The 23,814-nt window shown below is 35.1% G+C and overlaps 1 protein-coding gene and 1 pseudogene across 3 annotated transcripts; both read left to right on the top strand.

Annotated features, from left to right (window-relative positions):
* Positions 1 to 13,805: 13,805 nt before the first annotated feature.
* LOC122029526 (MLO-like protein 14) lies at positions 13,806 to 23,531 on the top strand. Of its 3 annotated transcripts, none has more exons than XM_042588544.1 (17): positions 13,806 to 14,069; positions 14,157 to 14,247; positions 16,048 to 16,917; positions 17,696 to 17,753; positions 17,908 to 18,146; positions 18,291 to 18,407; positions 19,783 to 19,843; positions 20,178 to 20,275; positions 20,492 to 20,566; positions 20,899 to 20,984; positions 21,948 to 21,997; positions 22,095 to 22,135; positions 22,226 to 22,390; positions 22,464 to 22,499; positions 22,592 to 22,659; positions 22,778 to 22,838; positions 22,964 to 23,531. In XM_042588544.1, exons 3-17 carry the CDS (start codon positions 16,792 to 16,794, stop codon positions 23,369 to 23,371), a joined length of 1,689 nt encoding a protein of 562 aa, XP_042444478.1. In that variant the 5' UTR covers positions 13,806 to 14,069; positions 14,157 to 14,247; positions 16,048 to 16,791; the 3' UTR covers positions 23,372 to 23,531. The 3 variants fall into 3 exon arrangements, with proteins under 3 accessions (XP_042444478.1, XP_042444481.1, XP_042444480.1); XM_042588547.1 differs by having other exon boundaries at positions 16,052 to 16,917; XM_042588546.1 differs by lacking the exons at positions 13,806 to 14,069; positions 14,157 to 14,247 and having other exon boundaries at positions 15,842 to 16,917.
* LOC122030754 lies at positions 14,665 to 14,774 on the top strand (annotated as a pseudogene).
* Positions 23,532 to 23,814: the final 283 nt, after the last annotated feature.

Here is a 23,814-nt window from a genome sequence, read left to right on the forward strand (position 1 = left end):
TCACATTCTTAAACTAAATGAATTCCTTAGCTAAGTCCCAAGGACCACCATAGTCCACACATCACACACTCCTCTTGCATCTCCTTGTCGCCTTCCTTCACTGTATCTTTTCTTTCCCTTTATCTGCAGTAGGAGGAAATGCAGTCTATAAGCATTAAGCTTAGTGAGCGCTATCTACTCACAAAAACTCGATATGCATGTATATAAATAAAAACATGCTAAAACTGAATGCTAACATATAAAACTACTCATGCTCATATATAGCAAAGGAAATCATGCTAACTGAAATGCTAATCATTGTATAGCTAAATATGCTCATAAACCAATAAGAAAAGCATACTAAACATGTAAAGCTACTAAACATGTAAAACTACTAAACATGTAAAGCTAAACATGTAAAACTACTAAACATGTAAAACTACTAAACATGTAAAGCTAAACATGTAAAACTACTAAACATGTAAAGCTAAACATGCTCATAAGAATAAAACTATAACAGCATGCTGAAAGCAAATAAAACTAAACATGCTGAAAAGTCTAATAGCAAGAAACAAATAAAACTACTACTGAATGCTTCAAACAACAAGAAACTAAACTTTCTAATTCTAAACATATTTGAAGCTTGTTTCATTTGTTTCAAAACTTATACTTTAATACTTCAAAATAATAATAAACTTCTTTTGGGCCCAGCATAGTACCAATTTGCGCGCATCCTTAGTAAGAGTCGAGGTAGCTAATCCCGAAACTACTAAGGTACTTCTAGGCGATCTTGTGCCTAGGGGCGATCTAGGAGCCCACCCATTGGACCTTGTGTCCTGGACCTCGTGTCCGGTACATGCCATTAAAAAGTAACATACTTTCTTTTTAACTATAACTTCTTTATACTTGCCCTTACTTGGCATTTAAGCAAACACCTTGTGTGCGCTTTTGATATTCAATCTTCTGGAATTGAAATCAAGTCTAGACCTTAGTCTTTCTTGCTTATTGTTCTTAAAGACAGAAACTCATGCTTATGTAATAGCAAAGAAACTAATAATTGCATGCTCAAGATATACTAATAATCTAAATCTGCATATATTCATGTTATTTATTAAATCCAAATAGCAAAGGAACTGAATGAATATAAATGCTCACTTGAATGAATCTGCTCATGCACATGCCTACTAGTGGGAGCTGTCTATAGTTCCACGGCAAGAAAGCAATATAAGGGAAACAAAATGTTATACATAGCTATTCCAACTAGTTGTTCTTTTTCATTGCAGCGAGGAGAAAGAAAGAACAAAATCTAAAACTGTGATAAACAAATCCGTCTCCTTTCATGTTCACTGCCTAAACAACAAAACTAAAATTCCCAAGGCTACATAATCCGGTCAACACTTATATAACAATAGAACCAAAAACTTAGCTGCTCTTAATAAATCTGTACTACTACAACCAGAAACTGCTCATATTAAATCTGCAAAAGATCTAAAACTAGTATGAAATTTGTGGCTGTTTCTTGCTTATGGAGATACAAAAGGTATCCGAACTGCACACTTGAATTAAAACTGTTCATGCTCAAAATTAACGCTGATCTAAAACTAATCTGGATTTGGCACTAATCTGAGATCAAGCTAAACTGAGAAATTGTAAAGCATGATCCGGAAACAAGAAAAGAAACTAAATCCCTAATCAACTCCAATTCTGTACAACATGATCCGTAGACAAGGAAGAACTAAATCAAACTTGAAACTGATCAGATCATCTACATGTTCTGAAACAAGCAAGAAAAGAGGGCTAAATCCCTAACAACTAAATTCTGTATAAACACAATCCGAAAGCAAGGAAAACAAATCAAAGCTCGGAACTACTCCTACTGCAGGTGAGAAGCAACTCACCTCGCTGTTCTTGGACTTACAACCGGAGAAGGAGAGATCTAGGGTTCGGGTAAAGCTTCAAATCTCGGCTCTTCTTCGTGCTCAAAGCTTCTCCTTGACGAGAAGTGAAGAAAACCCCTCGGAGAACAACCTCGCTGGCCGCCGGAGACGAGTTCACTCGCTGCCACAATTCCGCCCGAGAAGAAGAACAGCACCGTCGCGAGCACACGAGAGGGAGAAAGGATTTTAGGGCTCGGGAAAATACTTAACCCTTTATAACCTAGGTTTTATCTCTGCCCTTTACAATAACTTAAATACATCTCGCTACATATTTGGTTAACAAATCACGCACAGCCCAGTTGGTCAGCAAGCTTTTAACCAAATCAAAGGTTTGGGCTTCGATTCCTCCGCCGCGCACTTTTATTCCAATTTATTTTAAACGTTCCAACTATAGCTTAAATTTATTTCTCTCATACTAGGTTAATAAAATCGTTTAGCTCAACTGGTTAGGCTGGTTTTGTTTGGGTCACAGATCGCAGGTTCAAAACTCGCTGCAACTCCTTTTTTTTCCGAGTATTCTCTATTACTAACTTCTACCTTATATATATTTTATTCCATATATAATTAATAAAACAACTACAGACCGATTGGTTGGGTTGGGTTCGGCTGAGATTTGGCTCGAGTCAAGTCTCGGGTTCGAGTCTCACCTTCAACGTTTTTTTATCAAAACTTCTTTCTTTTTGTAACCCTACTAAACGACCTCCAAAAATTACATAAAAATACTCTAAAAATTCCTAAAAATCTCTAGAATATTTTAAAAGTATTTCCAAATATTTTTATGGACTTTTAGAACTTAAAATAGGGAAAATTGGGTCGTTACAGGCATGGTGCTCAAGGACTTCTTTTATAGGAAGCATTTGGTCGACTGAAAAACTATTCGATCAACTGGTACTTTTAGTTGACTGATCCATCTATCGATCGATTGAACCCCACACCTTTCTTCTTTACGCTGATCCAAATCGGCTGATCCCATGATCTTTGGGGTTAGGTCAACTGATAAAGCTTATCAGTCAACCGATCCTCTAAGTTTCCTTTCCCACAAGGATTCGATCTGATTGTTTGTACTTCCATCTTTGGTTCGGTCGATTGATCCCAGTTATTAGTCGACTGATCCCACTGTTTTACCAAATTTGTGAGATTTGACTTGTTCTACCATTTTTGTTTGATCGGTAGACCGATCCTTGAGTTCGGTCAACCAAACCTAGGTCAACCTAGAACTTAACTATATCTATAAAACGGAGTTAGCATAGATATAATAAAAGTTTCCTACAAAATAAGTTAGGCAGATATATCAATGCATGAATAAGAACGTATGGATTGTCCTGATCTCAACTTAAAAGCCTTCGTCGATTTCTCTTGTTGGATCATCGCCTAAGGTTTGTCTCTTACCGGGATACGACCTCACTGTACTCACTCTAGGAAATTATCTCAATTTACCTACCAAATATTGGATTCTCCAGACCTGTTTGGACATCTGCTCAGCATAGAATCAGCTGTTAGTGCTTCCACTTGATTCGATATTGGGTCCTCTAGATCTATTGAATCTACTTGCCAAATGTCAAGTCCACTTAACCCATTTTGACTTTCTGCCTAGTTCCTCAATCTACTGAGACTTACCTGTCTAGCATCGAGTCCAGTTGACCTACTAGAACTTTCCAAGTTGAGTTTCCTGCACACTTGTTCAGTTCATCAGATAACAATAAGAATTAACTTGAACCCTTTGATAACATCAAAACATAGGTTCTATGGTGCTCCCTGCACCAATAAAAAGCGTCATTGCATAATTGTATTATATTGTATTGTATTTGTTGTTTGCTTAACATTGTATTTGTTGTTTGGTTAACATTGTATTGTAATTCATCCTTGTATTGTATTGTATTTGTTGTTTTCTTTACATTGTGTAATCCATCCTTATATTTCATCCTTGTATTATATTGTATTGTATTTTTTAAAATAAAATATTAATTTAAAAATAGATTTTTTATATAAAATTTAGTTTTCTAGCATTTTGAGATGTAAAATTATTAATTAAATTTTTATAGTCAAGTTTTGATAATAATTTTTTTTTCAATTGATAAAATTGCTAGATTATTTAATCTTTCTTGAAACATTGTTGAACGTAAATAAGACTTTATTAATTTTAATTTTAAAAAACTTCTTTTTGCTAAAGCTATATTTACTAACAGATATAGTTAATACTATTCTATAAGATATTCATGTATTGGGAAAAGAATTTAATTTTTTTATAAAGTTCAATACCTCAAGTGCAGTTTTTAATTCTGAATTTATTATTTCTTTTAAAACTTTTAATTCTAAAAATAAATTGAAACCATCAATATTATATAACATGTCATGTGTTAAAAAGTTTTCAAGATTTAAACATTTTATTTTAAAAAAATCATCATCAAGTAATTTTAACTTTCCTACGTCATATAAAAAATTAAAATTATCTTTATATATTTTAAATTGTTCAAACCGACTTTAATGTGAAGAAATAACATGGTCAATAGTACAATTAAAGTAATTAATTTTAAAAGATTCTTTAGGATAAAGTTTCACCTCATTAATTTTATTTTCATCAAATTATTTATTTCTTCTAATTGCACGTTTTCCATGAAATTTTGATTTTATATTCATTTCATTTGAAATCTCTTTGGCCAAAATCATAATAGATATGAATCTATTTTCTCTATAATTATTAAAAAAAGAAGCAAGACCTTTTAACTATCTAATACAATAGCAATGTTCATATCTTTATATTGTAAAAATTTACTAACAGTATTAACCGTGAATAATATATCATACCAAATAATCATACCTAATAAAAATTTAAAATTTTCAAACTCATATGTTGCTAAAGAATTTGCTTTATTTTTTATTTTAGGATCATCACTAGTTTCTACAAATTTATATAAAGCTTCTCTTATCTATGGAGCTTGATATTTTATTATTTTAACACTTTCAATTAGATGATTTTTCCAACGTGTTTGTGATAATGATTTAAGAGTTAAATTAGAAATATAGTCTTGTAAAATTTCCATCTTTTTGTAGAAAAAAATAATGAGTAAATATATTGTATCACACTAAAAATTATTGTTATAGTACTAGGACAAAAATTAGTCATATCACATAGTACTAAATTAAGACTATGACAACCACATGGTGTATAAAAAGCTCTAGAATGTATATCTAACAATTTCTTTTATATGCCTTGTTGTTTATCTTTCATATTAGCCCCATTATCATATCCATGTCCTCTTATGTCATTTACATCAAATTCAATTTTCTTTATTATATTAATAAGCCTATAGAAAGGCCTTTTCTTTATGTATTATCTACTTTTAAAAATTATATAAAATATTTTTCTATTTTGATTGGACTTGTTAAAATATTTACACATCTTAATATAAGAGACATTTGTTCTTAATAACTTACATCGGGAATACAATCAAGTATAACTGAAAAGTATTTTGCTTCTTTTATTTTTTTAATTATAATATTATTTACTTCTTTTCCTAATATATTTATTAACTCATTTTGTATATTACGACCAAGATAATGATTATGAATTTTACCATTTAGAATATGTTTAAGCTGTTTTACATTATAGGATCAAATTCTACAATCATTTCAATTAAACCTAAAAAATTTTCATTGTTATCATGATAAATTTTCTCATTTGTACCACGAAATGTAAAATTATTTTTTGCAAGATTTTTAACTATAGCAATAATTCTTATTAATACATTTTTCCAATGTTCTTTTTCCTTATTTATTTTTTTCTTGTAAATTTTGATCAATGGTTTAATTTTTAAGCAATCCCATTTCAATATCAAACCAAATATTCATATTTATAATATGTTCACGGCTTATTTCATGACTTTAATCTTGACACTAAGATTTTTCCAATCTCGACACCCTTCGTTTACTAATTGAATTGTAATTGATTTTTGACTAAATAATTTACAATAAAAATAAAATACTTTATCTAATTATTTTGAATATATTGACCATTTTCTATCATGTTTTTCTCCATTTGGAAATTTTTGAATGTAAAATGTCTAGGATTTTCATCATTTGGAAAAGAAATATTGATTTAATTGGACATTTTTAAACTAATAAATTTATTAAATTTATATTTATATTTTTCTATTGTGCTGGATCATATATATTTTGAATAATAGTTTCATCAATATTATTAAAAAAATTATCTTTATGATTTATTACTATATTATCTTCTAGGTTAATATTAATATTTGATGAATTAAATTTGTGATCATTAGAAAATTCTGAGTTTTGATTTTGATTATTAATAATAAATCTATCAATGCATCTTTCTGAGGTTGAATAAATTCTTCTATTTTTTCATACATTTTATATATCTAGGATCATATTTTTTAGCAGACATATTTATATTAAAATAATAATAAATAAAATATAAGTCCTTACTATTTTATGAAAATTAAATTACTTAGAATTAAATAAACAATAAAATATGATTTACACTATATAGTTTTAATTGATGACAATATTCAAAAAATCCTTGCCTAGGGTCGCCTAGGCGGTCGGCGGCAACCCATTGCCCTACCTTTTACTAAGGCGACAATGGTAGGTGGTGAGGTATTAATCGGCCGCCTAGGATCTCGTTGAGCACCACCTCCTCGGCGACACCTAATTTTTTTTATCGTAAAAACTGGCCGAATTGATCAGCTGATCGATTCAACATGATTCTGTTTGCTGCTAAAACCCTGCCAGATCGATGAGTTGATCGATTCAGTCAATTTTTTCGTAATAAACTTCTTCCCCTTAAATCGATCAGTGCACTACCAATCAATCAACTGATCGATTCAAGGGGAAGAAAAAACGCAAAAAGCAGAAAATGTGGATTTATAAATTATAGGGTTCTATTTTAAACTTTTAATCAGGATTTTCAACCGCCCTAAATCCTAAACCTCATCTTCTCCCTCCCCTGCTTCTTCTTCATCCCATTTTCTTCTCTAACTTGCCCTAGTTGCTCCCTCCCCTTCTTATGAAAAATCAATGAGCAACAAGGAGCTTGCTATCCTAGCCTCTTCCTCCTTCAGTCTTTATCAAGGAGCTTGCTGTTGCTGAGGTTGTCAAGTGCCAACAACGAAAGGAAAGCAACCCTTGTTCCTTTATTTCCAGCTGCAGTCGTAGACAACGTTTTCTTCTACAAGGTTAGTAAAATTAAAAATTTTATATTTGATAAATGATAATCATTGCTTATATGTTCTTCATTTCTAGCCATTGGGTCCCCAGGGCCTGTAAGAAGAAGAATAGGGAGAGAGCAAGAAATAATATGAGAGCAATAAAATCTATTGTTCATTGATATTTGTCCTAAGGACAATACAATATATAATGTTCAAAAAGTACTTGGTCAATTAAATAATTAATAAATAACAGAATTATTTTAAGAATAATTCTGAAAATAATTATAACAGAATTATTAGAATAATCCAAATACTAATATGATTTGATTTGGTAATTTGATCTGGTCAATTTTGATAATTCTGTTTTATCTCTTTTACCCCCCGACAAACTCAACGGGAGATCTCTGACGTTGAGTTTGCTTGCTAACTTGTTGAAACGTTGTCTGGATAGTGGCTTAGTAAAGATCTCAGCGATTTGATCTTCAACAGAAATATAAGAGACGGATAACTGTTGAGTTGCCACACGTTCACGAACAAAATGAAAATCAATTTCCACATGTTTTGTACGAGCATGAAAGATTGGATTTGCTGTAAAATATGTTGCTCCAATATTGTCGCACCAAATTTTTGGTGCAATATTTGATGCAAGATGAAGTTCAGAGAGAAGTGATTGAAGTCAAATAATTTCTGACGTTGTATTTGCTATAGCTTTATATTCTGCCTCAGTGCTTGAACGAGATACCGTAGGTTACTTTTTCGAATTCCATGAGATAAGATTTCATCCAAGAAATATTGCATATTCACTAGTAGAGCGTCTATCTTTAGGAGAACTTGCCCAATCCGCATCACTATATGCATGTAAATCTTGAGACGGTTGGCGATATAAAAGAAGACCATGTAGAATAGTACCTTTGAGATAGCGAAGTATTCTTTTTTACATTATCCCAATTTTGTTCAGTTGGAGCATGCATGAATTGACAAGCACGATTTACCGCAAAAGTAATATCAGGGCGTGTGATAGTGACATATTGTAAGACCCCAACAATACTTCGATAAATCTGTGGATTAGATAGAGCAGGAGAGGATGAAGTTGGAGAGTTGTTTATAGCAATTGGTGTAGAGACCGGACGTGCTCCATCCATTTTGGCTCTTTGAAGAAGTTCAGTAATGTATTTGCTCTGAGAGAGAAGATAGCCATCCTCATGTGGAATAAGCTCGATACCAAGAAAAAAACGAGCAATACCCAAATCTCAAGTAGGAAATTCTTGATTGAGAAGACTTAATAAAGTTGTGATACCCTTGTGATCATTGTCGGTTATCAGAATGTCATCCACACAAATAAGAAAAAATATCATATTCCCATCATTATATTTGTGAAATAGAGACGAGTCAGTCTTTGATCTATAAAATCCTTGAGCTTGTAACCAATTAGATAGTTGATGAAACCATGCACGAGGAGCTTGTCGAAGACCATATAAGGATTTCTTGAGTTGGCAAACATGAGATGGAAATTGTGGATGAATGAACCCAGGTGGTTGCTCCATAAATACAGTTTCCTTAAGATGACCATGGAGAAATGTATTTGAAATATCCAATTGTCGTACAAGCCAATTAGAACTAACAGCTATTGATAATAATAGTCTGAAAGATGTAATTTTAATGACCGGGCTAAAAGTGTCATTAAAGTCAATACCTAGTTGTTGACTAAATCCTTTAGCTATAAGTCGAGCTTTGTATCTTTCAAGAGAACCATCAGCTCGATGCTTAAGACGGAATACCCATTTAGAGCCCACAATATTTATTGAGGGAGTGCGCGGAACTAGAGTCCATGTTCCATTACAAAGAAGTGCATCAAATTCTATAGCCATTGCACTACACCAGTTTGGATCCTTGTTTGCTTGTGTAAAATAGGTTGGTTCAATAGATTTTGAAGAGACCACTAGAGCTCGTGGAAGGGGATATTGAGTTGCATTTGGTGAGCAACGCTCATAAATATCACTAAAGGGAAGCATGCGACGAGGAGCATTATCATCTGAATCACTTGTTGATGACGACGAGGAAGTAGGCTGACATAGTGATGTAAATGACGGACTTGCATTATCCGAGGAACCATAGAGCATATTATCTTCGATCGGCGAGGCTTCTAAGATTGGAGCAGCAACCTGAGGTGATTTTGATGGTATAGGAGAGTTATTAAAGAGCTCCGGAGCAGGACCTAGGATGTCATTACTTCTGATAATATTAGGTGGCATTAAGAAGGTGTCACTTGTATATAGAGGAGAGATTGAAGAAGCTACCGAAAAAGGGAATAGAGACTCATCAAAAGTAACATGTCATGAAATATAAATTCGTCCTGTTGGTATATGCAAGCAACAATAACCATGGTGCAAATTGCTATGACCAAGAAAAACACATTGTAGTGAACGAGAGTCAAGTTTGTGTTTAGAATAGGGGTGTAACCATGGATAACATGCGCAACCAAAAATTCGAAGGAAAGTGTAATCAGGTGTTTGATTATAAAGTTTTTCAAAAGGACATTTATGATTGAGCAATGGAGTAGGAAGTCAATTTATGAGATATACTGCAGTGTTAACAGCTTCATCCCAAAATTTGCGCGGAACCGATGCATGATAAAGAAGAGCTAAGCCAGTTTCAACTATATGTCTATGTTTTCTCTCAGCAGAGTCATTTTGTTCTGGAGTGTGAGGACAAAAAACTCGATGAACAATTCCACAAGAGACAAGATGACGATGGAGAGCTTGATATTCACCTCCCCAATCAGAATGAAAAGAGAGTATTTTACGATTAAAAGATCGTTCAACTTGAATTTGAAAATTACAGAATATATCAAATAAATCAAATTTCTTTCTCATAGGATAGAGCCAAGTATATTTACTAAAATGATCAATGAATGTAACATAATATTGGAAACCTTAATTAGACAAAATAGGTGCAGGGCCCCAAACTTCAGAATGGATTATTTCAAGTGAAAAATTAGAAATATGATCAGATGAAAAGAAAGGTAGCTTATGACTTTTAGATTCCATGCAAGCCCTACATGAATGAGATGGAGAGGAGGTAATAGAAGTAGGTAAACCATACCTATTGATGATTGACTGAACAATACGAAGGGAAGGATAACCAAGTCGAGCATGCCAAGCTGGTTTATTTGTGTGTTCGCCAACAAAAGCTTTGATTGAAGAACTTTGAAGACAATAGAGGCCATTTTTGATTCTCCCATAAAACACAATAGCATTTGTTCCTCTATCCTTTATAAGATAATGATTATGATGAAACACAAAAATGACATTGTTATCAAGACAAAATTGACGTGTAGAAAGTAAATTTTTAGTGATAGATGGAACATGAAAGACATTGCGCATGTGAAAAGTTCGATTAGATAAATGAACATATGTGTTTCCAAGATTAGCAATTTGCAAACCTGAACCATCGCCTACTTGCACCGTATTTGAGTCATAATATGACATTACGTCTGTAAGGATATTATAATCTGATGTGACATGATGAGTTGCTCCAGTGTCAATATACCAATTAGTAGATGAAAACTCTAGGGTTTTACCACAAGTAGACACAAACGAAAGAACTTTAGGATATACTTGTGAAATAGATGGTTGTCTTGAGGTTGTAGGACCACCAATGAAATTTGAATCAAATGGACTAGGACATTGAATATCAAAATGTCCAATTCTAAGACAAATTTGACATTTTACCCTAGACCAATCAAGTCTTTTAGGGCATATATTTCCAATATGACCAACGATGTGACAAATCTGACATCGGTCTGAACTTTGCTTTTGGCTTCTTTGATGTCGTCGAGTATTTGACATTTAAGGAAAAAAAAATAACTTGTCCGGTGGTAGTGGAGGAAAAAAATAGAGATTAAGAAAGAGGAAAGAGAAGCAAAGGGGTTAGCAGCGGAAGAAAATAAGTATTTTTCGTTTGTTCTGAAAAATAGAGAAGAATAAGAAAATTAAAATGCATAGGAGAAAAGAAGAGGCTTGAGGGAAAAATTTAAAATTCATCATTTATACGATCTCCGCCTCAAGAAATTGAGGGAAGATAAAAAAGAGATGACTCTGATACTATGTAAGAAGAAGAATAGGGAGAGAGCAAGAAATAATATGAGAGCAATAAAATCTATTGTTCATTGATATTTGTTCTAAGGACAATACAATATATTATGTTCAAAAAGTACTTGGTCAATTAACTAATTAATAAATAATAGAATTATTCAAAGAATAATTCTAAGAATAATTATAATAAAATTATTAGAATAATCTAAATACTAATATGATTTGATTTGGTAATTTGATCCGGTCAATTTTGATAATTCTGTTTTATCTCTTTTAGGGCCATGGTGTCGTGGTAGGACATCCAAGTTGTCAACGAGGCACCCGTGGTTCGAACCCCAGCTACGGCATATTTGCAGAAATTTTTCCTCCAAATGGGGGGTGTAACCAAAGGATGCTGGGTTTTTGGGCTGGCCGCCGCATGCGCTTCTCAATTTACCCTGGTGACTGGTGGGAAACTTCTATGGGGTCGGGCCAGTCACCCCCAGAGATAATCAATGAGGCTAACTGGGATTATCATTTTTTTTGTCCCCGGGGTCATGGTGTCGCGGTAAGACATCCAGGTTGTCACCTAGGCACCCGCGGTTCAAAACCCAGCTACGGCGTATTTGCAGAAATTTTTCCTCTAAATGGGATGCGTAACCAAAGGATGCTGGGTTTCTGGGCTAGCCATCGCGTGCACTTCTCGATTTACCCTGGTGACCGGTGGAAAACTTCTGTGGGGTCGGACCGATCACCCCCAGAGATAGTTAATGAGGTTAACTGAGATTATCATTTTTTTTCATTTCCAGCCATTGGTTAATACTTAATAAAATTCAATCGTATGTTAATATTTAAATCTTATATGTTATTGCTTGCCTTGAATAGAGAATTATCATCTATGAATTTTTTGAATGTTTGATAATCATTGCTTGTATGTTCTTTATCAATGATTTTTTAATGCTTGACTTGTAGTAAAATGCCAGCTACTATATCTTCTCAAGCATCTAATTCAATGTCATCGATTGCTACCCCCCTTTAAAGTTTAATTCAAATGATATTGGATGGTAATTTGTGGAAATGGTGGATTCTACAAATTTGGATAAGTTGAAATATAAGTTGTGTCAAAAAATTACTAGTGGTGGAATTTATAGGCTCAAACAACATATTGCCAATATCAAGGGAAATGCTGACCCATGTAAGAAGTCCTTGGATGAGGATAAATTAAAGTGTAAGAATGCAATTGAAGAAGCAAGAACAAAAAAATAAAAGAATATCAATAAAATGGAGGTGAGAGAAAAAGTTATTCTTGAAAAATATGAGGAAAACGAAGGGACTCTAAGGACAAGAAGGAACCTGCTTACTCTTGGCTCTATGAACAGATTTGCATCCGTTATTGATCCTCAATCTTCATTGAGTGGAAGTAAGAAGACAAAATAACAACAAAATATTATTGATGCACTTTGGAGCAAAAGACATAGTGCGCATCAATATTTAGCTCGATAAGTGTACAAGTATGGTATTCCTTTTGATGTCATTGACAATGATAGCTTCAAAAGGTTTGTGGAAGACGTTGGTCAATTTGACCCGGGTTATCATCCTCCAACTCAATACTTATTAAAGGAGCCCTTATTGAAGGAAGAGTTAGAACTAAAAGTCTATTAAAGAAGCAAGAAGAATGAGCTTTGACTGGTTGCTCAATTTTGACTATACTTGGATTGATCGGAAAAAAAGAAGTATCATAAATTTGTGTGTCAATTGTAAAGAAAACACAACTTTCCTTTCTTCTAGGGAAGCATCAGATAAAGCATACATCGGGAATTATATATTTGAATATGTAGACAAGTACATTGAAGAAGTTGAGCCTCAAAGTGTAATTCAAGTGGTAACGTACAATGCTTCGAATAATATGGCTAAGAAAGATTTGTTGAAGGAGAAAATGTCATATATATTTTAGACTTCATGTGCAACTCACACCATGAATCTTATGCTTCAAGGAATTGGGAACCAACTAAAATTCAAAGAGATGATTGAGAAGGCAAAGAACTTGATGATCTTTAATTAGAACGGAAAAAAATATTATAAGGCGAGGGAGCCGAGAGGCAAAGGATTTAATAATTATAATTAATATGGAATTAATTAGAGTTGCCGTTGGAATGGGTAAATAAGAAGTGCTTGCAGAAATTGAAGTGTCATGGACAAATTCGAAGCGTCAGTAATGCTACTCTGTCAAGAACTAAATTTTAGTTATTAAATCTATTTAAATTTTTTAATAATAAAGGGCCCAATTTTATTAGGGCGCCTGAAGACCCCTCAAACTCAATGTAGAGGTAGCATCTAACCAGATTGAATAGATGATGAAAAAGTTATTTGGTTAGGTGAATTTCTCTCATACTAATTCCTTCTACTGTGTTTCTTCTTCTCCCTGTTGCGACCTCTCTTTCTGAAGGTTGTTGAGATTTAATTTGACTCGAAACAGTCCAATTTATTTATTTATTTATTTATTTATTTATTTATTGATTTATTGTTGAAATACATAACATGGGATGCCGCCGAGGCAATTCCAGGAAGGAGCACATCATATGCCGTGTCGTTGTTATTCTGATGCTACTTTTTGCATGATTTATTGCCCCCCCCCCCCTTCATGTTCATGCATTTCTGAATCCCCGTGCAGGAGGAATGTTGAAGAAGAAATCAGAGATAGCTGTCACTGAAAATTCCTGTTTTATTTTCCAGAGTTCTTCCAAGCAATAATGGAGTCCTGAATCGAGCTGAGCCCCATCTCCCATGTTACAATAATGCCCAGACAACGACAGGAGGAGGATGAGAAGAAGAGGAACAAGAAGAAAGAAGCTAGAAATTCAATTGTGACACGTCTGTGCACAGCTTTTGGTGCTGTGAACTCCAACAAGGTCAATGGCATTTTCTCTACGCCGACGAGGTTTTATTATCATTTCTCTAATTGTGTGTGTTTGTGTAATTGTGTGTGCGTGGTGTAGAAAGGATGAGAAGTTAAGTTTGCACCAGGTCACGTCGTAATTAAGATAATTGGAAGAATGGTGCATTGATTGGCTTTGAATCGTAAAAAAGGTACTATTTTTTTATTATTAATCATTAAAAGGGGCCTCTCATTATTTATTTATTTTTTCCTTTATATAGATAACAAAATCGGACCATGTTTGACGGATATAGTCTAGATGAAGTCTCTTTCACCGAACGCCTTTATGCTTATCATATGAACAAGGGGATGCAATGGTAGGGTAGGGAGATGTTGGGCTCTTATGAAGGAATTGCATACATTAGGCACGCATAGCCTTTCCATCAACCATACATGTTCATCCCTTTATTTGTTTATCCTTCGGCTCTTTTCAATTCATTCTTCGATCTTGCATTTTCATCTTGAATGTGAGTTCAACTTCAAGAACATCCCTTGATTTGTTTATCCTTCGGCTTTTTTTTATCCCATTATTTGTTGATTTTGAATGTGAGTTCAACTTCATGAACATTTTGATCTGACATCAATTATAACGAATCCGATAAAATTGGAACCATACATAGAAGTTTCGTATGCCCCTGCACAAGGATAACACACAAATCGAGAAATGGTTCAAATTTAACCTATATGGACTAACACAGTTGATATATTTGTGCAAAATATATCGCAATTGATTTGACTCTCATGCAAAGGCTCATAATGTTGGATGAATCTCTTCATAATTTATCTACCTTTCAGATCGAATGGGATAGTTCTAAAAAGATCCTAGATGAGGATCTATAATTGTAAGATTATTTATTGTAGGAGGTCGTTAAAATTCATTAGTACTTTTAAAATGATCATTTTGTCCTCAACTTTGAGATTACTAGAGTTTGTTTATATTTTTTAAGCGATTAAATAACTTAAATCGATCATATATAGTCCGGATCCTCTAGACCGTAACCCATGATCTATTCTTGGACCAGGGGTTACTAATAGGTGGGATCTCATGGACCCTACCTGTATAACAGGTAGGATCTATGAGATTCCACCGATGAATGATGCGGTCCATCCTCTGAACCACACTTTGTGACCCATCCGACCTCATCATATATCATTTTTGACAACTTTTATATAATCTCTAAAAACCACTTTAAGAAATATTAATATAGGTAGGGTCCATGAGATCCCACCTATGAATGATGTGGTCCATCCTCTGGACCGTACTTTGTGGTCCAGAGGATCCGACCTCATCATATATCAATTTTGACAACTTTTATATAATCTCTAAAAATCACTTTAAGAAACACTATTTAAATTTTTTTTTTACCCAATAAATTTTACTTAAAATGGTAACCACAAATCTACTAAAATAAAATATGTATTTTTAGAAAAAAAAATCTACAAAATCAAAATATGTATTTTTAGGGAAAAAAATAGAGGTAAGAGAAAATAGATATCAGTTTTGTCAGTTAGCATGTGTCTGGTATTAATCTGGCAAATCTTGCTTAATTCTATCTCTAAGTGTTTGGAAGGCCTAACCCTTTCATTATTGTCCGGGAGATGAAGCTAGTGTATTTTATTGGAGCATGATGATATTGCTCGGTCCAATATTACTGACCCCGTAATAGATAGATAAATTATGGGATATTTTATGCTGGCCCTTTAAGCTAGGAGTGAACATTGTATCGACTGTACTAATCCATGAGGGAGAAGTTTACGTATTTTAAAATAATTAATCAGATCATGTATCATCAAAACTGGAACGATACATTAGCTGTGATCCATGGTTGCTTTGGCTGGCATGTGATCTAATAACATCCCGGCATGGCCGCATTACATTACAACTTCTATTAATTATTGTTTCTATTGGATTTATTTGACATCGATTACTCTTCTTGATGATGCAATTTGAGACAGGAGAGAAAGAGAGAAGGGGAGAGGAGAAGAGTATTGTATTAGGCCGAGGTTGACTGGGGAAGCTGGCAACTGCTGGTGCTTTGTTTAAACTTTTGCGAGTACAGAGCAGCGCACAAACCAACACTCCTTCCCTACTCCCTCTTGTTTCTGCCTTCTGCTGCATTGGTCCTCTGGCCTGGCCCTTTGCGTCGCTCTTTGCCTCGTGCGCGTGTCAGAGGGAAAGAGCAAGGAGGAGACTTTCGTTGATCGCAAAATCGAATCTTTTCGGCCATAGGGAGCTCCTCCGAGGTCCCATTTGCTTGTCGCTAGCCGCGAGCCGCTTCCTTGTCCCATCTTCCGGGGTGTGCTCTCGGGTGAAGCTCGAGTATTGGTGACTGACCCTGCAAAAGGGAATTTTTGTTTGTTTGTTTGCTTGTATTTCTTGTTTTTGGGTTTTCGAACCCTTAAAAGGAGGGATTTTGACCCGAGGAGAAGGAGGAGGAGGAGGGTCGCTCTTTGCAGGTGTTCCTGCTTTGTGAGCGATAAAACGGAAGGAACCTTGAAATTGTTGGTAGATGTGCGCAAGAAAGTCGAGATTTTGATAGGAGATTATTCGGAGAAATGCCTTTTGATGTCCTTTTGGATTAAGTATTAGAAGAAACTATCAAGAAGCAGGGAGGAGTCTGGTGCGACTTTGGCTGGAGGTTTTTTTGCTGCGTGATGCTAGAAATTGGAGGTACATACTGAGAAAAAGCTGTGGAATGTCGACCATCGTGCCAGAAACACGGTCTTTGGCATTGACGCCCACATGGTCGGTGGCTGCTGTCTTGACAATCTTCGTCGCTGTTTCTTTGTTGGTGGAGCGATCCATTCACCGCCTCAGTAAGGTGAGTGTTTCTGGATTCGCAGTTTCTGCATCCTTAATGTGATTCTGTTGTGATTCTTTTTTTATAAGCTTCTTATTTGTTTCCTTTTTTGATTTGTCTCTTCTTGTGAATGGGAATGTAAATACACGTTATTTCAGAGTTTACTTATCCTCACCAATAGGAGTTAAAGCACCCTTTTCCTTGACAAGAATGCTTACAGATGTATTTATCCTTGCTGAAGTAATTCATGTGTGTTCTACTCAGTTTAGTTTCATGATTTCAGGATACTTAATATTGAGATGGAGTTATTGTCGTTATGCGTTATGCATACGATGATCGGTGCAAGCTCCTACATTTGTAATTTTCTTAATTGAATATACTGTCACACTAAAATTTAGAAATTACTGTCAATGCATGTTGTAATCAAGTCCATCATTTTGTCTTGATTTTGGTTAAGTTCCTTGGCTAGTAGTTGTGCATGATGAAGCTTCAATTTTAGAGTGATTCTCTAATGAATTGAGGCGTCTCCCGTTTGATATATTAAAACACAATAGTATAATAGTTGTAACTGCTGTTGCTACTGTATCATTTGTTGTTTAAATTTTCTCCACTTTACCTAGTCCTCTAGCTGGCTCACCCATATATTATTCATGCAATTTGAGTTTGCTTTAGTTGTGCACCGGTAAAGCTTTTCCCCATTTTGTAATGTTGTCGTACTAAATGATCAAATATTGACCTAGGCACATATCATTGCTTTGGCTAAATCTTATAATTTTGTTTTACCTCATATTTGATCCAGTGGTTGAAGAAAACACGTCGGAACCCACTTTTTGAAGCACTAGAAAAAATGAAGGAAGGTAATTCACTTGTGTATTTAGAGTGGTTTCTTTGAGACAAAAGTTTTTTAGTGAATAAATAGCAAGAGATATCTGACATAATCTTGTGATTGAGTGCTTGCCTTGGCATATCAGTGTTGATTGTTCATCTCACATATTGATATTCTAATTGCAGAATTAATGCTGCTTGGGTTTATATCACTGCTACTGACAGCCACCTCAAGGAGTATCTCAAAAATTTGTATTAATTCAAAGTTCTATAGTGGAAAATTCTCACCATGTACTAGAGCTGAAGTTGATGATACAGTAAAAACTGAAAACGGTCCAGCTAAGGAACACAAACTTTTGGGTATTTTTCATCATCTCTCCATTAAAAGTACCTTGTCCGAGCACAATCCAAAGACCTGTTCAGAGGCATGTCTTCTAATCCGACTGGTTCATTCTATCTTATATTCTGCTTGCTTGATCCCCATTCTTGGGTGTTTTCCATATTGTTTTCCTTTTCTCATACTTCTGTGAATTTTTATTGCTTAAAGGTGAGCTTTGTATGTCCGACAGGGTCATGAGCCTTTTGTTTCTTATGAAGGCTTGGAACAGCTACACAGATTTATATTTGTCATGGCAATAACTCATGTATTGTACAGCTGCTTAACAATGTTGCTTGCCATTGTAAAGGTTAGTTGATGAGTTCAATCATCTAACATGATTACAAACAGGACTTATACATGTTTGGATTTAGTCAGTGTTCTTGGGTTCTAGCTGAATTATATATGTTTATCATGTTAATTTGTGTCCAGTTGACCATAGTCTCTGGTCCATGTCAATTGTCACCAGAGACATGTCAACTAAGAGGTAGCCCCAGCAATATTTGGAAAGCATGTACCTTGACATCACTAAATCAGGAGCTCTTTGATGTTGATCTGACTTTGTGCTTCTATGCAGCTATGTCATCATGTTTAAATTGGAAAGCAAGGGTAGTGCTAAGTTATACATGAGCATAGAAGACAATATAACACACATCCACTGATCTTTTGTTGAAACTGGTCAAACATGTTATGATGCTGAAGACAATCTCCTTCGGCATTGACAATTGACATGACAGTGCAATTTTTTAGCCATCTCTTTCTTTATTTGAGGCCACTTTGTATGCCATCATCTTTGTTATAGATCCAAGATTATTAAGGGTTCTACATATTTCTGCATTCACCTCAAAGATTAGCATGCACTATATAGTAGGCTTTCTTCGGATCTCATTATTTTTGGTTAATTGTGACCACATTTTGTATTTCGATGTAGTTACAGGTGAATTAGAAATTACCTTATGGTTGTGCCATTTATAGATGACTAAAATAACCTATTTTTTTCCTATTTCTCAAAATGGTCTTATTGAAATTCGAGTTATTAGTAAAGTGTAACCTTGTTAAAACACGAGTTTGCATTATGTTCTTGCTTTCAGTATTGTGGGTGGAGAGAAATTCTTCCGACTGCTGCTTCTGATGAACACTGGTACATTATTAAAAATTAGTATACAAAGTAGAACAATGAATTTGGAAACACTCAAACGAAGGACCAAAGAGTAATGTGTTTGTGCAGACTCTCTCCTACACTACTATCTAGCACCATCTTACAATCTACACAAAATTGTATTTTAACATTGTTTTGGATTTTGAAATGTTTATGTTCATAACATTATGTTTCAGGTGTGATTATACATGGGGTAGCAGCAAGAGTGCTTGCTTGATATATTATCTATTGATAACTTTCACATTCTTTTTGTTGTCCACATTAATGATGCATATCATTTTTTTTTTTTGTTCTCTTGCTCAATATTTCCTATTTCTTATTTCTGATATAATAAAAAGGGCCTTAGATAAATTGTAGAAAAGAAACATTCTCAAATTTTATGTAATTCAATTAGTAGCATTAATGCCCCCAGACACTTATGAAGTTATAATTCAATTTTCAGAAGGAACTATATCTTCATGTTGCTCATTGGTAATTCTTTGTTTTTGCATAGATATCTAAATTGTCATTCCTTTGTTATATGCAGATACATACATGGAGAAACTGGGAAGAAGAAGCTCGTAGAGATCAGTATGATTCTTATGGTGGTAAGTTTCTTTGTACTAAATGAAAATCTCCATCAGAGCTTCAGAAATATAAAAGCTTTAGTTTCCCCTCACTCATTTTCCGGCTCGTACAAGGTTTTAAGTTCATATACTGTAATTCCCTGGGCTCTGTTTCTGAAGATATTCTTTGACACAAATTAGTTACTCAATTCTGTTCTTCTCTAGTTTATTGTAGCTTATTGGTTGCTCTAGTTAATATAAATTGTTAAATTGATTCTTCTTAACAGAAATTTGATATATTTAAAGGTTTGGCAACATTTTGACCTTTCCATTTATCTATATCGAATCATCAATAGTTTTTAATTTCATCTTTCAGCGGAAATAACCAGAGCATTGACAATGAGAAGGCAGTCAAGTTTTATGAAGATCCACTCGTCAAATTCTTGGAGCAGAAATAGCTTTGTCATTTGGGTGGTAAGTTCCTTAAATCCAAAATTTTGTATGAACTTTTAATACACTAGGAAAAGCATACAAGAATCTCTAGCAACATAAGACTCCTTATCAAAGGTAACACCTAACTCCAGTTTATGGATGATAGGTGTAAATGCTCTTTGCCTAAATGATCTTATAGAGCCTAGGAATGTATCTTACTTGTTTCTTTTATTAATATTGTCACATCACATTATGCAGACTTGTTTCTTTCGTCAATTTGGAAAGTCGGTCGTACGGGCTGACTACCTTACCCTTCGTCGGGGTTTTATCTTGGTATGCTGGAAGTTTTAGAGATATTTTTATATTTGATATATTGTTCATTAGTGATGTTGGCTTCATGAGGTTAAAATCAATAATTGCTTTTGCTTGAAACCTACTTTTCAACTTGAATCTATTGATGCCCATGTGCACTTTGCTTTTCCTTCTTTTGAAGAGCAATAGTAGATGTATTATGTTCATCAGCATAGCTAATTTCCTTCTACTATATAATCTGCTAACGGCTTTTGTTTTAACATATATGTAATTGTCCTCGTTACCATGGCATCATAAGGAACTTCTACTTTTTTCCTCATTGGCTTACCGTATCTCTCATGTATGTTTGGCAGAACCACAATCTGACACCAAGATATGATTTTCATAGTTACATGATACGCTCGATGGAAGAAGAGTTTAAAAGGATTGTTGGTGTAAGGTCAGATGAATGTTTGGATGGATTTTTTTTTCTTGTAATTTCATTGAGCATTGTTAGACTATATTGGCCATGATGTTCCAACTAATACAAAACTCTACTAAATTGTTGATGAAAACTTATATAGCTAATGGTATTGTTGCCCTAAAGATCAATGTATTTCCCCTAATTATCCTCATTATCATTGCTCAAAATTATTTGAGGATGAGGAGGAAGGGTGGAGTGGGGGAAGAGAGAGGGGAATGTATAGAGCGATAGAGTTTGGGGTCTTTGTTGGAATAGGCCATGCTTGGCTCCAACCAATGATGGTTCTACACAACTCAACCTCCTGTTGTGCTTGGCTTGCCGCGGCCTGTTTGACAATCCTACATTTGGGTAGGGATATCGACTACATATAAGTCTACCATGAACTTGACCATGTGGGATTGAAGGAGCTGCCCTTTTCCCAATCTAGCCTTGTAAGTTGTACCTCACTCGAACATTGCAGATGACCTACCTCAATTAATGCATCTAGGTGCCTAGATTAGGGAGCGCGGCAAGCAAAATTCATGTCCCTCGCCGGGCGAATCACATGGCAGCATGTAGATCAGTTGCATCATGCAAAATCAACATCATTCTCCCTGTCTCAAACCACATCTCAACCTCAAAGTGAGCTTAACTCAGAGCCCACTAAGGTCTCTGAAACAAATGGTTGGTCTTAATACCATAGGACATAGAACGATGTTGGCACATCTCTTCATTGCCTAGACTAGTACTCAGCACATCATACAACAATGATGGAGACCTGAATCAGGTCAGATCTCAACTTGAATTAAGAACTGTAACTCAGGCAAAACCATTTCAACCTTCTCTCTACATCTCTCATACATGAAGCATCACCATATGAAATTTCAATGTCAAATATCAATTGAATATTGCTAGGTTCTCTCATAGCAACTCACAGGCTCTAATTTTTAACTCTTGCAGTGCACAATTGTGGGGTTTTGTCGTTGCCTTTATGCTGTTCAACATCAATGGTCGACTCTTGTACACTCATGATACTACCTCATTTTAATTTATGATGTTATTCTTCTCCTAAGTACTTGTGTCATCTTAAATTTTTTGGTCTTACAGGATCTAATCTTTATTTCTGGATAGCTATTATTCCTGTTACGGTAGATACTCTACTTATCGTCTGTGTTGTCAGTGCTCACCAAATTAAAGAAGGGATGGGATACTTACAGTTTCTTTGTCTGCTTATGAAGCTTGTCCTCTCGGTGGGTGCAAAGTTGCAGCATGTTATCGCAACTCTAGCACTGGAAAGTGCTGGCTTAAGTGGATTTGGCGCGAGATTAAATCCTCGAGACGATCTATTTTGGTTCAAGAAACCAGAGCTTTTGTTATCCTTGATCCATTTCATTCTTTTCCAGGTTTGTCTCTATTCTTGTCAGTGGTTTGCTTTCGTTGTAATAAAAAATGGTGAGCGTTTTTCGTCGTCTGCAGAATGCCTTTGAGCTTGCTTCTTTCTTCTGGTTCTGGGTAAGAAAAAAAAACTGACTATTTTTTTTTTTTTGAGTTTCAAGTCGATGAATTAGGAAATGCAACTCATACCTTTTGGCTGTGACTTCCAGTGGCAGTTTGGATACGACTCGTGCTTCATCAAGAACCACTTTCTGGTGTATTGCCGCCTTATCTTGGGGTAACTAACTATCTGACAATGAACTGAATCAGTTTGGTGATAAGGTCTTAGACGATGAGTCTGTTAGAACTGCGAGTCTTCGATGTTCTGATTCAGTATTTTCTATCATCATTCTCAGATTTGCCGGTCAGTTCCTCTGCAGTTACAGCACATTGCCCTTGTATGCGCTTGTTACACAGGTATCGGAGAATGCCATGACTAGAATTTTATTTTTTGATATGCCAAGAAGAAAACTTTGAGGGTGGTTCATGAAGATTAGAACTTCAATGATTTGAAACATTCCATTTGCTTGACTAACGTCTAGATGGGATCGAACTACAAAGCTGCGCTTCTTCCGCAAAGTATCCGGGACACGATCCATGGGTGGGGGAAAGCAGCAAGGAAGAGGAGAAAGCATCGGCGCGGAATGGATGAGTCCACAATCCACACGGAGACAAGCACTGTTTGCTCCATTGAAGAAGATGAAGAGTTTCTCGAGGACCCAAATTCATACATGCAACTGGAGTTGCAGCCGCCTTCAATTCCTCCGACCACCACTTCGACTGTCGAACACCCCAACGCAGCTGGCTATGGGGATTCTAGCTACAGCAATGCCCATCTACCTCTCCTCCATTCCATATCTGTCCCTTCTTCCCCGGCTCTCTCAGAGAGAGGAAATGGGATATCGAGATGTGCTTCTATGCCGATATGGAGAGCATCGAGAGATTGCTGAAAGAGACTCAGTAAATAAAAGATAGAAGGAGAAAGAGCGAATGTATATGCTGTTAACTTAGGTGGTTCTAAGAATTTGAAAGTATTGTCTTGCAGTTGTGTTTAAGCACTAGTGATACAATTGACCAAACTTGCTAAAAATGATCAGATGTTTGATTGCAGTGATTGAGATCATCCTCTTCTATTGTCCAGTAGCATGCACAAAATGTCTAGGCTGGGTCATTGGCTTGTTTGAAGATATAGTGTTTGCTATAACTTAATAAGTGCTACAAAGGGCAAGATAATTTGGTGCATGAAGTTCTTGTCAATACGGGAATATGAGAAAGGGTTTGATCACATTAGGCATATTATATGCATTCTTATTTGCATTGTAAGAGGTTATTTTTTACTATTCAAATTCATGAGCATTAGGTTATATGATAGTAATTTTATCATTGCACCAAA

This window comes from Zingiber officinale, chromosome 10B (assembly GCF_018446385.1).
Source record: "Zingiber officinale cultivar Zhangliang chromosome 10B, Zo_v1.1, whole genome shotgun sequence".
NCBI classification, from domain to species: domain Eukaryota; kingdom Viridiplantae; phylum Streptophyta; class Magnoliopsida; order Zingiberales; family Zingiberaceae; genus Zingiber; species Zingiber officinale.